Here is a 16,760-nt window from a genome sequence, read left to right as displayed (position 1 = left end):
TTCATCCCAATTCTCGGGAGTCAGGCCACTGCCGAGGGCAGCGATGATGGCAGAGCCAGGCTGGAAGCCACCCCGCCCTTCCAGGGGAGGCCGCTGGAGATCCTCACTCCTGCCCCGCCCCTCTGCGTCCCCTCTACGTCAGGCATCTGCGCATCCTCCCTGCCAAGGGCCGGACCGACGCTCTGCCACGCGGCACACACGGCAGCAGCCACAGACAACCTGTGAGCAAACGTGATTCACAACGGTGCCCGTGGGGCCAGGACTGCCACGTCTGGTCCACGTCACTGAACCCGAGAGGGCCTCAGTTTCCCCTTCTGAACACTGGGAGCCAGGAGCCGGGAGGCTCCCAGGGCCACAGCGCAGGCGCGGCACTTGACTAGTCACCGCAGCGAGCACCCGCTCTTGCTGCGCGATCTGCCTTGGTCACTGGTGTGCGTCCAGGTGGGACTAGGAAATACCACTTCTCTGTTTTTGGTATCAGTGCTGGTGGCGGTGGCCCAGATGAGTTTGCCCACCCCCGCTGGGCTGGCGGAGAACCTGCAGGCTGGGTGATGGGGAGGCTAGAAGCTGCAGGAAAGCTGCAAAAGCCGACTTGGGGAAGAACGTGGTTAAACACCTCAGAGCCAGGCAGCGGGCGGCCACCCTGGCCACGTGCCTGCGACCGCTGCGTCCTAGGGCGGAGGGGAAGGGAAACTCAGCTTGTGCCTGCAAAACCCCACTCCCACTGCAATGACTAAAGGCTGAGTCACGGCCACAGAGAAAAAGCCCCTCTCTGGCGTGCGGAGGACTCCTCCCCTCCCACGTGCAGCTGACCGCAGGAATCACTGCCTGTCGGAGCCGGAAGGGAGCTTGGCGGGGGAAACTGAGGCCCAGCCCCCATCCTTGCAGTGGCAGCAACCTGGACTGCGGTGGGGGCCTCACCCTTGCGCTTCAGGGACCTGACATAGGGCGGGAGCAACTAGAGCAGAGCCAGGCTGTTCTAGTGGGAGCACCACCCAGAGACCCTGGGTGGGCCGGGAGAGAAACCCCCTCAACCGCTCAGGAGGGGCATGGTCTCCCAGAGACCAGGGTTTGCCTAAAAAATCTGGCTCTGCCTTACCTGCAGCCTCTCCCACTTCAGGGCATTTATATTCCACAGGCACCAGGGGCAGGCCTGCCAGTCCAGGGTGCTTTCCAGGGGGGAGGGAGGCGGGGCAGAGGGCAGGGCCGCGGGGAGGAGGCACCGATTGAGGCGATGGCTCTGGCCAACCGGACCCTCAGGAAGGCTCCACTCCAGTCCGCAGGCCTGAGCACGTCCAAGGAGCCTGGCTGGGCTGCTGGTGGCTGAATGGTGGGTCCCCTCCCCCACATTCATGTGCTGAAGCCCTAACCCCTAGCACTTCAGAATGTGGCTGTATTTGGAGATAGGGACTTAAAGGGGCAATTAAAGTAAAATGAGGTCACTAGTCTAGGCCCTAATCCAGTATGACTAGTGTCCTTATAAAAAGGAAATTCGGACACAGAACATGTTTGCACTCAGAGGGGACTCAGAGGGGGACCAGGCAGGCCTCTGCAGGGCACAGGGGGAGAGGCCTCAGGAGAAAACAAACCTGCTGAGACCTTGGTCTGGGACTCCCAGCCTCCAGAATTGAGACAAGATTAATTTCTGTTGCTCAAGCCACCCAGTCTGTGGAACTCTGTCAGGGCCGCCAGAGCCCGCCAAGACCCGGACCCTGGGCTGAGACCTCGAGACCTCACAGTCACTCCCTCCCCTCCATCCCGTGAGGAATGGCTGTTCTCAGCCCCACTTTCCCCAGTGGGCAGAGAGGCCCAGAGAGCCCCAGAGAGAGGCAGCTGCTGGCTCAAGAAAACAGCTCCAGGCTCAGACCCCAGATCTGGAGACTTCCTGCCGGGGGGGGGGGAGCAGGGAAGCAATGGTGGGGAGGGAGGTCCTGAGGGTCAAGCTGAGAAAGGAAATGGCATTCCTCAGTCCTGGGCAGCAGACAGGAAGAGGCCTTGACCTCTGCACCCCAGGCCCACCCTGAGGGCTCAGCTCAGTGCCCCAGCTGCCACTTGCCACCCCCAGCTGCTCCAGGAATGCAGGATGTGAGGGGGGGCCTGGGATGAGCTGGCGTCCACCCAGCCTGGCCTCCTTCCCCACTCATCCCCCCACTTCCTGGCAGCCCCCTGAGCAGAGCAAGCAATTGCAGGCTCCACAGATTCCAGACCCAGTCTCCGGGCTGAGGAAGCAGAGAACTTTCCCACAGTCCTCAGGGTGGAGGGCAGGCTCCTCTAAAACCAGCCTCCTCAGCCCCAGAACCCCTCCTGGCAGCTCTTCCCCGCTGCCCCTCCTTCCTGGGGGCACAAACAAACATCCAAAGGGTGGCCCCCCCAACCCCCCACAGAGCGCTCGCTATGTGCCAGGCACCAGCAGAGTGCTCTACCACAACCAACCCATTTATTCCTCCGAACAACATTACGCAACATTACACCGTGCACAAGGGGGCCGGAACGTGACTGTTCTCTACCTGGTCCTGTCCCCGCCCTCCACCTGGCCTGGGGTCACCCTGCCAGGTCAGCCATTCGCCTTGGAAACCTGAAGAGGGTGGAGCTGGGCCAAGCTGGGGGCGGGGAGGTGGAGAGAAGGAGGGAGGGGGAAGGGAAGAGGAGGGAGGGTGCCCAGTTCAGGCAGCCAGAGCCCAGATGGCCTCCACCCAGTCCTGGCCTCACAGCCCCCAGGGACCTGGGAACAGGAGGCCCTTTGTGGGAGGCAGGGCCCAGCCCAGGTGGCAGGAGTTGGCCTGACTGAAGACCTGGTTCCTCCGCCTGGCAGATTCCAGACAGGGCAGAGGCGGCTCCGGAGAGCTGTGAGGACAAGTGGGGTGAGCTGAGGCACCACCTCTGTGGGGAGCTGAGTCCAGGTGGGCCGGCTGCCAGGGTGGGCGGGGGCAGGCGCAGCTGCCCCAAGGCCAGATCACTAGGAAGGCAGTTTGGGGTCCAGGGCTGGGTTGCCCCTCCCTCGGGGCCCTACCCGCCTCTCAGAAGACAATCACAAGCCTTTTTGATCAGACTCCTTGGAGCCCTCCCTGTAAGGCTCTCTTGGCCCCAGTGTCCCCTGCAGCCTCGTTTCAGGTCCCCAATTCAGGGCCCCTTCTAAACTGCTCCTGCCTCTGGACCACCCCTCACACCGCTGCTGCCTCTGCCTGGCACTCTCCCCCCAGCCCCAGAGGACAACTCATCCCGAAGTTCTCAGCTGGTCCATCACCTCTTCCTGTTTGGACCAGTCCCTCCCTGCACATTCACACCCTCAAGGCGCCCCGGGGGCTTCCCCCGCCCCCCCCCTGCCCAGCCCAGCTGTGATTCATCACCCTGGTCTCATCTGTTTCACATCTGTCTCCCCCACCAGGCTGCCAGCAGCCCGGGGCCGGAACCACGTCTTCCTCCCTCCTTGCATCCTTTGCACCCAAACACTAAAACTGTTTGTTGAATGAATGAGCTGGAAGAGACCTCATAACTTCACAGATGGAACCCTGAGCACCTGAGGGAGGAAGTGAACTCCCCAGAACACCTAGGGTCGGCGGCGGCAACAGGAAAAGGTTACATAACAATTTTTTTTACAAGCACGCGTGGATTCTCACTGTAATCTCACAAACCCCGCAGACTCCGAGGGGCTCTCTCTCCACTTTTGGAGGCTCCCAGAGGCCAGCTGCGAGCCTCCTAGGACCCTGTTGCTAGAACATGGCAGACTCGGGACTGTGACTCCGGGATCCAGGGTCCCAGGGCACAGCGACCCTGCCCCTGCCCTCTGAGGGCGATTTCCTGACTTTCTTCCGAGCAACACAGAATTGTCTTCAAGGAGAAGGCTGAGGGCAGCATCACAGCTGCCGCGGCGTACAAATCCAGAAGGAAAACCATCTTCCTCATAGAGCAGAGTTGTCACACTGCACTCAGCCAGTAGGTGTCGCCATTCAGCACACAACCCCGGGGATGCCACTCACCCCCAGCCCCAGGGGCCTGACCGCCACTCACCATTGTTGCAGTGCCGGACGCAGTCCTGCAGGACGGCCTGCCACTTGTCCTGCTCGGCTTCCGTCATCATGCAGAAGTAGTAGTGACGGGCATAAGGATGCCAGAGGATGAGTGGGAACTGCGTGGGGCACTTGAGGATGGGAGCAGAGCCCGATTTGGGTGTCGTCCCTGCGGAGACAGTGCCGGCTGAGCAGCTGCCCTCAGCCGTTCCCCTGGGCCCGTCCGAGGGCAGGCTCGGGCCCCAAGAGGGTCAGCGTGTCCTGGGCAACCAGCACGCAGTGGGGCGGCAGCCCCCTTTCTTGCTGTGCCCTCCACAGCCTGGCTGCAAGGGGCCCCAGCACCTGTTTGGGTCCATTTCTAGAGCTGATAGTGCGGTCACACCCACTCCCTCTTGGGGAAGGTTCCAGACTCCGCGTGGGAGGCACAAATAACACATGGTCAGAGCCCTCAGGTTCAAGGGCTGAGCATTACCTTCTTGGGTTTCCCTTCGAATTTTAGCTCTGGAGGCCAAAGTGTGGTTTGAATGTCCAGGTGGGGAGGGAGGCAAGGGGGCGGGGTAGAGAAAAATAAAAGGGGACTTTTCTGTCTCTATTTTGCCTGCATGGATATTCGAGATCCAGGGAGATAAGGTGGTCCTGGGCTGTGACCTCGCCCCTGCTGTCGGGAATGAAACAATGACAGTTCTTCTTTGCGCCCTGGCTCTGTCTGCATCCCCGTGCTAGGCTCGGCGCACACGGACCTCATGGGGTCCGCACAGGGCTCCAAGGTCAGTCCGCTCAGGGCCGGGCTGCCCGAGAAGACACAGCAAAACAAAGCTGGAGCGCAAACTGGAATCCAGAAATGCCTGCTCCAGTGCGCGCTACGCTGCTCAGGGCGCTTCAGTCCCAAGTCCCGACGAGGGGCCTCTTTAGTTTCCCTGGGACCATCCAAGAGGCAGGTGGGCTCCCATAAGTCTTATGGGGGTCTGCGACAAGGCGGGGTGGACGGGTCACCAAGCACAGGACTGACTCAGCAGTTTACAAAGCAGGGCCCCGTCCTCCTCTCCCGGGAGTCTCTGGAGGACTCAGGAAAGGGAAGTGCAGACAGTGAGGTCCCCCCTGCTAGCTGCCATCAGAAGCCTTGGGAAGCAGGAAACAGGTCCAGCCCCGCTTCTCCTCCTGGCCTCGAGCCTCCTCTCGGGGTGGTAGGTGTCGGGTGAGGCTGGGCACCTGCCGGCAGCTGCAGGTCCAGCTGGCCTTTCTGCAGACGGCCAGCCTGGGGCTCCGGGGTCAGGGCCGCCCTCCCCCCAGCCAAGTCCCGGGCCTGTGCAGGGCACTTCAGCCTGGGATGGGGGCTCCCTTACCTGGTAAAGAGTTGCCGACCAGCTCCAGGTACTGGTCCACGGAGGTGAGGATCTTGTAGCCTGCGCTGTTGATGACAGATCGGGGCGGGACCTGCCGCTCGTAGGCCTGAGGAGAGGGCAAGAGAGACGGTCCCTGGGGGGATGTGGGTACTGACCCAGCCAAATCCCATCTCCAGTGCTGGCTCCAGGACCCTACCCCGTACTGCTGCCCAAGGCAGGGACAAGAAGAGGGGCAGGAAGCAAGGGAGGAGGAAGAGAGACACAGGGAAGAGGCAAAGGAGTCTGACCAACGTGGACACTACAGTCAATATGGTTTAATCTGCACTGAGGCTCTGGGTTCAAATCCCACCCCACCGGCACCACCTGCCTGATGCCGAGGACCACCTACCTCCCTCCACCTCTGTTTCGGTCTCCACATCTATAAAACCAGGGTAAGAATGGCCCCCGTCTCACTGAGCAGCTACATAACCCACAAAACGGTCAGCACCGTGCCCGGCACCACAGGGGCAGCAGGTGCACTGAGGTCATTATCTTCATCACCACGGTCACTACCGCCTCTTATTACCGGCAGCTACCACTGGTCGGGTGTTTGCCACAAACCAGGTGCCTCACTTCACAGAACCCGCACAGTCCAACAGGGGGCGCCATGACTAGCCCCGAGTTCACACAGCTGGTAAGAATGGGCAGAGGACGTGATCCTGGACCGTCGGCCTCCAGAGCCCAGGGTCTCCCACCGTTATCCCAGACTGTCCACCAGCTCCCCAGGTTCTGAGCACCTCCTGTGTCCCCTGTGGAGGAGAGTCGGGTCTTTCACCAGTGGGGAGAAGAGCCGGTCTGTGGCAGTAGCTCATACAGCAGGGCTGCCATGCTGTACCCTGCCACTAGGTGTCACTACTCAATATAGTTCTGGGGTTTTTTTTTTTAAAGATCTTGTTTACTTATTTTTAGAGAGAGGGGAAGAGAGGGCAAAAAAGACACAGAAACATCGATGTGCCACTGGTCGCCTCTCGCATGCCCCTAACTGAGGACCAGGCCCGCAGCCCAGGCATGCACCCTGACCAGGAATCAAACCCGCGACCCTTTCAGTTTGGGGCAAGGCACCCAACCCACTGAGCCACACCAGTCAGGGCTCAACGCATTTCTCGAGAGTAGCTGGGACCTCCTGGGGCACTGATCATCGGCCAAATGTGGTCCCAGACCATCCACAGCACCTGAAAACTTGTTAGACCTGCAAACTATTGACCGCGGTCCAGCCGTGGGTCAAACTGGGGCAGGCCCAGCAAGCAACCTAGTTTTCAGCAAGCCTGCCAAGCCAGGCCCGTGGAACTCCATCCATGCGAGAACCACTCGCCTGGGGCAACAGGCTGCTCCTGACTCCGCTGCTCTAACACTGACTGACCCGGAGACCAAGGGCCCCAGCCTGGCCTCTGGTTGCTCTGGAGAAACATCTGGTGGAAGAAGCACCTGGTCCGTGGCTCAACCAGGTGGGGCTGCCTCCAGGGCCCAAAAACACTCAGCAGACGCACAGTCCTGCAGCCGTGCAGGGAACTGCAAGGGGGAAATCAGGAAGGAAAAAGATAGGAACACCACCCAGGTATAAGCAGTTGAAGAGTGAGGAAGGTAGGGGTCAGAGGAGGCTCAGCCAGCAAGGAGGCTGAGGGGGAGGAGGCCCTGGAAATCTGATGAGATCTGGAAGGACTTGAGAGAGTCGACAGGATGGGTAGAGCTAGGGAGTTGGTTGTGGGGGCACCAGAGAGCGGGATGTCTGGATGGATGAAATTTAGAGGGGGGACCCTAAGCAAGCAGGTGTGGGAGGTGGGACGGGGGGGAGGGTGCCGACGTTCTGCTTTGGCCCTGCAGACGGCAGGTGGGGGGTGGATGGCAGCTGAGGGTGGAGGTCTGGAGTCTCAGATTTAGGAGTAGGGGGCTTGCCGTGATCACCACTGTGAAGGAGGACAGCGGGGGAGGGGAGGCACCTCGGGGGAGGGGAAGAAGCCCTGGCTGGGGCTCAGTGCCAGGCACCGAGCCGATGGGGTGGCGGCCTCACCACTTTGTTCTCGTAGAGGACCAGCCCATAGTTGTGGGGCACGAGGCTGAAGCGGTTCCTCCACTTCTTGCTGTCCTCCTGGTACTGGAATAGGTTCCCCGAGAAGATGATGCGCTCGTCCAGTGGAACCTGGTGGGGAAGAGGGCGAGGAGTGAGGCCGGCGAGACAGTGGGTCCTCTGACAAGGTGGCGGTCCGGGCCACAGCGCCTGTGCGCCCACCCAGGGAGGCCTCGAAGACAGGGTGCTGCTCACCCACTTGGCAAAGGAGGACAGAGAGGCTCAAGGCCACGAAGGGGTGCGGGGACGGCAGCACTGGAACCCAGGCCACGCACCACGATTCAGAACTCGGACAGGACCCCACTCTGTCCGGGCCCTAGCAGGCTCGGCCGCCTCAGGACGGGTCTGGGACTTTCTCTGCGGGACAGTCACTCCAGCAGAGGGGACATGCCCGGGGGCCAGGCCAGCGAAGGCCCGAGCACCTGGGCAAGTCTCTTCCCAGCTCTGGGCCTGTTTCTCCTCAGAGCAACAAGCGCTTGACGAAGGTGGCTCCAGAGAGCCTCCCCAGCCCTGACAGCGGACAGGGTGGCCTCCATGAACGTGGGTGGGGGCGCGGGGGGACCTCAGTCCGGTCCGACGTTTCACCGGCGCCCTGGCAGACTGCTGACCAGCGCCAGCGGCACGAACACCCAGACGGTCCTGCAGAACCCTAACTTCAACTCCACCTCTCTGACTCGGTGTGCCGTCAAGCCTGTCACATCACCTCTCTGAGCCTCAGCCTCCTCTTCTGTAAAATGGGACAGTGACAGCAGTGACTTTCGAGGACTCTGCAAGAGGGTAGCGCACGCAACGCGCGGTGGTGGAAAGTGCGTGCAGCTCACACCCCGCCGAGAGGCCCTGACCACTGTTGGGGTTACTCGGTCTGGGTCAGTCTGCCAGCCCCACGGCTGGCTTATTTGGGGAGGAGGACGAGGTGGCCTCCTGAGAGGGTGTTTCCAGAGCAGACTGGCACCAGGACACTGCAGGAAAGGAGACACAGGCTGCGAGGGAGCGAGCCGGCTTACTCCTGGTGGCGGGGCGGGGAGACAGGGAGTCCAGGGTTCCTCCTTTTCTCGGAAGCTTCTATCTGTTCCACAACAAATATGATGCCCTTTGCAAAAGAAATGTGTCCCAGCTAATAATGGGAGGAGGCATTGTGTTAGTGGTCCTAACCCTTCCTAGCTTCCTTGCTCGGCTTCTGGGCTGCCTGCAGCTGCAGTCCGGTGTGGGGGGCCCTCTCAAGCCGCCCCCCAGGCCTGGTTCTTCACACGCAGCCCCCTCTTCCCAGCAACCTCCCTGCTACTCCTCAAGGGGAAATACCAAAACACTCTCGGAAAGTGAGGGCCCATTGTACTTAAACAATGGGACCCCCTGCAGACTGCTTCCTACCCAGGGTTAAAAATATTTACAGGAAAAGAGAATGATTCCCCCCACCACCCGCCACCCTGCCACCGCTGCCACCCCCACGCAGCGGCTTTGCCCAAGTCACAAAGCTGCTCGTGGTCTATATTTAGACAAGGTCTATTCTCAACCCACCTCTCAGTCCCCAGGTCTTCTGGGAAGAGAGCAGAGAGAATTCTCCTGACACCCTGCTGAGAGCCCTGCTGGCCCCAGGCCCTGCCCAGCAGCAGCCCCTCCTGGGGAAGGGGAGGCTGTGGCTAAGGGCAGGCCTTCCCAGGCCCGTGTCCACCCCCAGGTCCTGGGCAGTCCATCATGGGTGGTTGGTTGCGGGTTTGGGTTTTATTTTGAAGACTTTCAAATGGCAGAGTCGTGTTCTGTTTCCATTGGAAGGTCTGCAGGAAATGAGACAGAAGCAACAGCCCAGCCAAAACATTTTGGACTCTGCAAAGCGCTGCAACACAGTGGTGGGGCCCTTTGGGGGCGTGGCGAAGGGTGAGCGCACAGACACAGTTGCAGCCCCTCAGACAGCGCAGAGCTGTGCCAGCTGACAAACTGTCCCTGCTTGAAACACCTGCTATTTTTTCATTTGTTTGTATTATCGCTACTTTTTATTGTATTATTATTTTTCTTATAAAGATAACTATTGGTGTGATGATGAGGAGGAGGAACATTATTATTTCTATTACTGTGGCATTACCATCCTGACTTCACACCGCGATGGCCAGGTTCCTGAAAGGCAAAAGGGGAGCAAAACTCCCTACCTCCCAGGGATGGTGGATGATTTCTCTTGACTCGTCTTGCTTACGTGTGAATTCTGTTTTCCCACAATGACTATGCACCCTTGTGAGCAGTGAGGGCATGTCTCACACAGAGTAAAAGCTCAGTGTCATCAGCCAGTCCCCGCTTCTATGTTGGGTTTTTGGGGCCGGGATCCCTGTGACGTTTCTTTTCAAATAGGGGACAATTGCAGTTCTGCCCACTTGAAGCAGCTCGCCTGCCTCCTTCCCTACTGCACAAGTGTGCACCTGCCAAACACTCGCCCTCTGTCTTCAGGGGGATCGGGCGGTTGCCATGACACCAGGGGACCGATCTTTTCTGGGTCCAGAATCAAAGTGCCGCTCTGAGCATCTCTGACACACAGCCCTGAGCGACCCTCTACCCCAAGGAGGCCGGGAGTCGAGGCAGGAAGAGCCTTTGGCTGGGAATCTGGAACCTGGCTGGTGTCCTGCCTCCACCACCCTGGGCAAGACGTTTTGTAACAGGGTGCATCCAAGAGGGGGCCCCAAACAGAGATTTGTAATGAGGTCCAGAAGAGCTTGGAGATAATTGGCTCCACACCACAGGGCCACACCTGCCTGGAATGCTCGCAGCTGTGGCCAATTGTGGGCGGAGCCAGAAATGAGGCTGCAGAGGAAGATCTGCTCGAGGATTTAAATCCAGGCGAGGCAGCCATTGTGGGGTCTCTTTTGGGGGCCACGCAGCTTTTCAGTGACCACGCAGCTTTGGAAGTGCTCCCTTTTTTTTTTGCCACGTGGATGGTGCTGCGGGCCTGAATCACAGACTTCTACTTCTTTCCTGAGACACGGTACCCCGGACTAGACAGAGGGAGAAGGAAGGACTGTGTTCATTTGTGGGTATTCTAAAGAACTTTGGTCTGTATAACTTTTAAATAAATAATAATTCCTTTCCTTTTCACTGATCTCTGGTTTTGAGGGATATCTTTCCTCTGGCAACAGGCAAAGCGAACCTAGTATGGGGGAGGAACTCCCGGAGAAAAAAGGGGGGTCTTTTATAGCATTCAGCCCCATCCCCTGGTCTGTTCTGTCACAGGTTTTGGTGACCCAGATGGGACAATAATTGCCCATGGAAGACCAACCCCCTCAGGTGTGGGAGAGTGGAACTTAGGAATCTTCCCAGTCTCTGAGAATTTCTCTGCACTCCTGAGGGCATCGGCCGCCTAAACAAGCCAGAAGGGTGAAAAGGAAAGGAAACAGGGAAGGGAGCAGAGACATGAAATGGTTTGGTTGAAATTTGTTTCTGAACACTGTTTTGGAATAATGGAGTTGTGGATAAGGGTTTGGTTAATATGCTGCTTCCAGGCTGCCCCTGTCTGCTCACTTAGTTTCGGTGAGCCCAGGTGGCACTAAGGGAACCTGCGCTCAGGTCTGGGGAGAAATAAAACCCCTAGGCTCTGTAAGCTGACCCTGAATGTACGTTGGGGATTGGACGGCAAAGCTATGTGGGGGCACCGCCATTTTGGGTAAAATGCAGGATGAGCCACGTGAGTGCCCCACCATGGAGGACAGGTCATGCATGAGGCGCTGCCATCTTGGATGACCCAGCATACATGGGCGCTGCCATCTTGGATGATGGGTCACATGACAGTCCCGCCATGTTGGAACTGGGCAAGGTGGAGGGCTAAGGGCTCTCTTCAGATTATGGGCTGTGTGTTGCTGCTGTGTGGGCACTGCACCAGTCAGATTCTCTGTGTAACTTGTTCTGATAAGGAGGGCTCTGGTTCTGAAGGTCATAAACTGGGGTCCAAGGGTGCCCATCTGATTTATAGGGTGTTTGCAAGAAGTAAGCTTCAGAAAGCTGTAGGATGTCCCTGTGAATCTAGGGACTTTTGACTGCCAGATACTGAGTTTAAGTACTTAGCTTAAGTATAGTCCTTCCCAGTGTGGGAAAGGACCAGGGATTAAAAATGAATTATGGTTAAATCTGGATGGGTAAAACTATGTAGGAAAGGTTGTGAAAGTTTTAAACCTGAAGGAAAGAAAACCTCAGCTACTCATTTGATGGTTTTATGAGAATGTGGTTTCAATTTGGTTGTGTTTCTGATCAGAAATCCTCTGTATCTGAAGAACTAGTTAAGGTCACCTCTAAGGCCTAGGGAAGGTCACCTGTAACTAGTTGGGGAGAACGCCTTTGTTACTTGGGACCCAGAAAGGGTCATTCAGGGCTGATAAGTGTTTCAGCCTGAGGCTTGGTGTCCAAAGGCTGGTGACAACCAGCTGACCTGGATTCTATAAGGTCCTTCCCCGTATAGGAAGAACTTCCTCTGTGCTGCACCCACCCCTTCAGAGCACCCCTAACCCAAAGGTAGGTAGGACGACATCCATGTTCAGCCGGAAGTAGTTACAAGAAGATAAGACCTTCGTCCATTGCCCTTTATATAATTATAAAGGGGTTTTATATCTGAAAGGAGAAATTTGTAACAGGGTGCAGCCAAGAGGGGGGCCCGAAATAGAGATTTGTAATGAGGTCCAGAAGAGTTTGAAGGTAATTGGCTCCAAACTTAGGAGCCAATGATGAGGGAGGAGCCAGAAATGAGGCTACAGAGGAAGATTGGCACTGGGATGTAAGCCCAGGGGAGGCAGCCATGTGGGGGTCTCTTTTGGGGACCACGGGTCTTTTCAGTGACCGCGCAGCTTTGGAATTGCTCCCTTTTTGCCATGTGGATGGTGCTGCGGGCCTGAATCACAGTCTTCTACTTCTTTCCTGAGATGTGGTACCCTGGACTGGACAGAGGGAGAAGGAAGGACTGTGTGCATTTGTGGGTATTCTAAAGAACTTTGGTCTGTATAACTTTTCAATAATTCCTTCCCTTTTCACTGATCTCTAGTATTGAGAGACGTCTTTCCTATGGAAGCAGGCAAAGTGAACCTAGTATAGGGGAGGAACCCCTGGAGAAAAAGGGGGGTCTTTTATAGCATTCAGCCCTACTTCCCACCCTGTTCTGTAACAGTTTAACGACTCAGCCCTGGGGCTTTGCCCGTGCCATCGCTGCAGCCAGGTTCACCTTCCCCCTTGGGTCCTCAGCTGAGATGGCCCTTCTTCCAGGAAGCCCTCGGGGTCAACCCAGATGAGACCAGGCCCCCTGTGTCTGCGTTCACCTGGTCGTCTCCTTGGGAGCGCCCACTTGATTGTGTAAACAGCTGTTTACTGTCTGGGCTATGAAGTGTCTGCGGGGCCAGCAGGGGCAGCATGGCCCCAGCTCCTGACCCGACACAGTCAGGGGCCCCCCCGACATGGGGCCTGCCGCTCTTTCTTACAATGTGATCCTCGGTATCAGCAGCAGCTCTCTCTTCACCCACCCCCACAACCCCAGCAGCTAATGCCTCCAGCGGTTCCTCCTACAGAGATGGCACCAAAGGGTGATAAACCCTCAGAGCCAAGTCTAGTGCCGCCAGCTCCACCCCTTTGGTCTCTGGGTAAACAGGCACATTTTCAGTCTCACGTGGTTTGGGGGAGGATGCAGGGTGGAATGAAATGAGATGAAATGGAAATCCCAGTGCCAGGCCTCTCCACTCCACTGCCTCCCCTGCACGCCCATGCCCATCTGCCCCACGGAGCCCTGACCCCTCCATGAAGCTGCTCTGATTCCTCCCTAGATGCCATCTGACAAACAGAGAAACCAAGGCTCAGTCAGGTGAAGCCACAGTGGTCAGAACTCACACCCCCCTCCGTGACCCTATCTGCCCTGACCACACACCAGCGGTCTTCTCACCAGACCTGCGCCATAGCCCGAGGCAGGAGGTGCCCACTTGTCAGATGGGGACACTGGGCCTTGAGGGCTGTCCAACCAACTGAGAGAACTGGAACCCAGGTCCCCGAGTCCTTTCCTACCAGACCCCAGGGATCCAGACTCCATCCCTCCTACGACACTGGCCCCAGCACCTCGAAGGGAGCTTCCAACCCCTCAATAGACAAATGTTGGCCAATGCAATCCTACTACTAACAATGAGATAATGACAAGGCCAGTGACAATGACAGTGTCAGCGGCACTCACCAAACACCCTCCCTGCCCCAGGCAGCCGGCTGACTCGAACCTTTAACTCTTATAACCATCCTGTGCAGGAGGGTGCTGGTCCCATTTTACAGAGTAGACTGAGACTCTCTGAGGCGAAGTGATTTGTTCACAGACACAAAGCCAATAAGAAAAGGCTTTGGCTGGAATCCAGGCCCATGGAAATGACTCTGGAGCCCAAGTGCTGCAGGGGTGGAGCTGGTGGGAGTCACCCACAGCGACAAAGGACCTTGGAGCCAGGTCATCTGTCTATTCAGAAGGTGGGTGGGGCCCTTAGAGACCATCAGGGCAACAGTGGGAAATTGAGGCCCAGAGAAGGAAGGCACTGGCTGGAGACCATGTGGTCAGTGATGTCAGCACCCGGACCAGAGCCCGGCCTGTCCCCGGCTCCGCGCCTCTCACCTTTCGCCAGAGCAGCTGGGCCTGCGGCGCCCCGGTGCCCTCAATCTCGTGGCGCATGCTGTTGAACAGGGCAACGCCATATTGGTCCTCATAAAACTGGAGGAACTCCGTCAGGATCTTCTTGGTTTTCTCTGGAAGGAGAGGACAAACAGACTGAGGTCATTGTGGTCATGTACACATGCAGCAACCCTGCCCCAGGGAGGAGCCGCCACAACACCCCAAATTCCTGCCCGTAAAGTTGTTTGCTCTTGTCAGCATTGCATTTCTGAGCAGAATCGTGTGTTTCCTGCACACACCTGGGTGAACCTCCAGACAGGGAAGTGGGCCATGACCCCAGACAGGGACATCACCAGGAACCAAGGGACAAAGACACTCAGCCTCACAGTCGCCTATCAAATGGGAATGGGACCAAGATTCCATTGTCCCTGTCAGACCAGCATATGGAGGGACAGGTACCTGACCCTGGGGCTGGGGGTGCTGGGAACAGGGGCTGTGGGCACAATGACAAAGTCGTAAGGGAGGAGACGGAGGGGGGCCTGCAGGTGCGTGTACCGACAAAGGGCAGGTGTCCACACCCTGCCACATAAAGAAAAGGGAGTTACGGAATCACACGTTGAACATCCTGTCACTGAAAGTGACCCCTGTTCGTGCACAGCGACTGTTTGTGCCCAGACACTTACGGGAAGGGTTGGGAAGGGTTGGGAAAGACAAACTCCAGATTGTGAAGGCGGGGCCTCCAGGCGTGGGGACGATGAGCACAAAGTCCCTTCCACTACCTGTCACTTTAACGGCATTGGACCTCTTTTACAAGCACGATCCTCCTCACGGTAAAGGATAAGCATTCTAAAACTGACTCAGCTACAGGATCACAGCCTTTGTGCTTACATTGGCCGTTTGCTTCTGTCGTCCGCCAAAGCAGTTTCTGGATAGAGACGGCAAGTACTGCGGCCTCCAGAGCAGGCCCAGCGCAGGCTGGATGCTCCATGCTCACACTGCCAGGACATCCCTATGTACGGACGAAGAAACTGAGGCCCAGAGAGGGCTGTGACCCACGGCAAGGGGGCCCTCTCCTTGGGAGAGACTTCCTGGTGCTGAGTCCCGCCAACCGGGGGTGTGTGCTGCCCACTGTGCAGCAATCTTTCTGGGCCTCAGTTTCCCCCTGCACACCGAGAGGACTGGACTCAATAATGGACAGGCCCTGCTACCTATGACAGTCTTGGATTCCAATTTTCAAGGTCTGTTCTTGAAGGAGAAGGGGCTTATGTGACACTGTCCCTCCCATGGCTGGTCCCTGGGTACAGAGGGCACCTGGACAGGACAGCATTTCATTCACTCCTCTCAATGGCTTTGCCAGGTAGGGCAGGGCCACCCCATTTCAGAGGAGAAAACTGAGACTCAGAGAGGTTAAGTCTTTGGCACAAGGTCACACAGCTAGCAGGTGGTACAGCTGGGATGTGGCCCGGAGGCCAGGCTAGGGGGTGGTAGCTGGGCAGGAAGGCTAATAACAGTGTGGGCCACATCCCCACCTGGGTCTCAGGCCAGCCACCCCCTGCCCTCCCTCCGGGCGCAGCTCGGCCCGTGGAAACCCCTCCACGGGCGCAGACCTGCCTGTGCTCGCCTTTCCTGGAATGAGCCGTGTCGGTCTGGACCCTGACTTGGGAAGAGGACAAGGAGGACCAATGAGGGATTCACTGTGAACGCCTATTTCTTAAAAACCATAAACAACCAGAACTCTCTCAAAGGCCAAAAGGCCATGGGAATTGTTTTTGAAAAGATGAGGCGAGTGGGGGGTTGGGAGGGGGTGGGTGGGAGAGATGGGAAACGAATCAGGGTCAGTGAGAGAAAACAGGGTCCCGATGACAAAGATGTTGGTAAATCACAAAATTCTCATCCTAACAGTTACCAATGATCGTTAACCCGAGCCAGTGATGGGCAAGTTTTTTACAAGATCCCAAAGACTCTTCCAAAAAACCCTAGGGAGTCAGGACTTTTGTCTTCCCATTTTAGGGGTGAGGGGGCTCCCGGGCCCAAAAGAGGACAGTCCAGTTCTCTGCCATCAGCCCACACAGTCTCGACCAGGGGTTGCATCCCAAGCAGCCTGGCTCCCAGCGGGCCAGCTCTCAGTGTGCAGGATGCGGAGGCTCGGGCCCTCCAGTCTCGAGGGTCCTGCAGCCACCGCTCTCGGAGGCCTGGGCCAGCCCTGGCGCAGCCGGCCTCACACAGAGCATTATTGCTAGAAGGGCAGGAATCCGCCCTGCCTCTCAGGGAGTCAGCTCCTGGAGGAAGCTGAACCAGGGTCCCATCTGCAGCGTCAGCAAAGACACCGCATCCAGGCAGGGTGTAGAGGGCCAGACGAGGACAGAGGACAGGAAGGGCAAGTCCAGCCAAGTGGAGGCCCGGGCATCACCCCATGGAGGGACCAGCGGCGTGGAGGCCCGGGCTGGGTGGGGCTGTGGGCTGGAGAGGAAGCCAGCAGAGGCCGAGGAAGTGACAGCCCGAACGGGGTGACCCAGACAGAGCCAGAAGGCAAACGTGAAGCCAACAGACCTGAAACATCCGGGCTGAGAGGGGCCGGGGGGCTGGGAGGTGATGAGATTCATGCCAGACCTCTCGCGTTACTCAAGTAAGGCTGCAGGACCAGGGTCCAGGAGTGTGGGACTGGGGGGCCGGGGGAGAAGTCACCAGGCAGCAGGTGGGGAGAGGACAGGGTGCAA

The 16,760-nt window shown here is 57.8% G+C and overlaps 1 protein-coding gene across 1 annotated transcript in view; it reads right to left on the bottom strand.

Annotated features, from left to right (window-relative positions):
• The window catches only part of NIBAN2 (niban apoptosis regulator 2), a 50,145-nt gene that overhangs the window by 7,495 nt on the left and 25,890 nt on the right, over window positions 1-16,760 (bottom strand). The window contains exons 2-5 of the mRNA XM_037157521.2: window positions 14,047-14,177; window positions 7,398-7,526; window positions 5,351-5,456; window positions 4,009-4,176 (exon numbers count right to left, since the gene is read on the bottom strand). Of these exons, the coding sequence (XP_037013416.2) occupies window positions 4,009-4,176; window positions 5,351-5,456; window positions 7,398-7,526; window positions 14,047-14,177 (534 nt within the window). The remainder of the gene's footprint in view (window positions 1-4,008; window positions 4,177-5,350; window positions 5,457-7,397; window positions 7,527-14,046; window positions 14,178-16,760) is intronic.

This window comes from Artibeus jamaicensis, unplaced genomic scaffold (genome assembly GCF_021234435.1).
Source record: "Artibeus jamaicensis isolate MK-2021 breed Jamaican fruit bat unplaced genomic scaffold, CSHL_Jam_final contig_471, whole genome shotgun sequence".
In the NCBI taxonomy this organism is placed as follows: domain Eukaryota; kingdom Metazoa; phylum Chordata; class Mammalia; order Chiroptera; family Phyllostomidae; genus Artibeus; species Artibeus jamaicensis.
The sequence above is the reverse complement of the archived record's forward strand: the minus strand, read 5'-3'. Positions and strand labels throughout refer to the sequence as shown.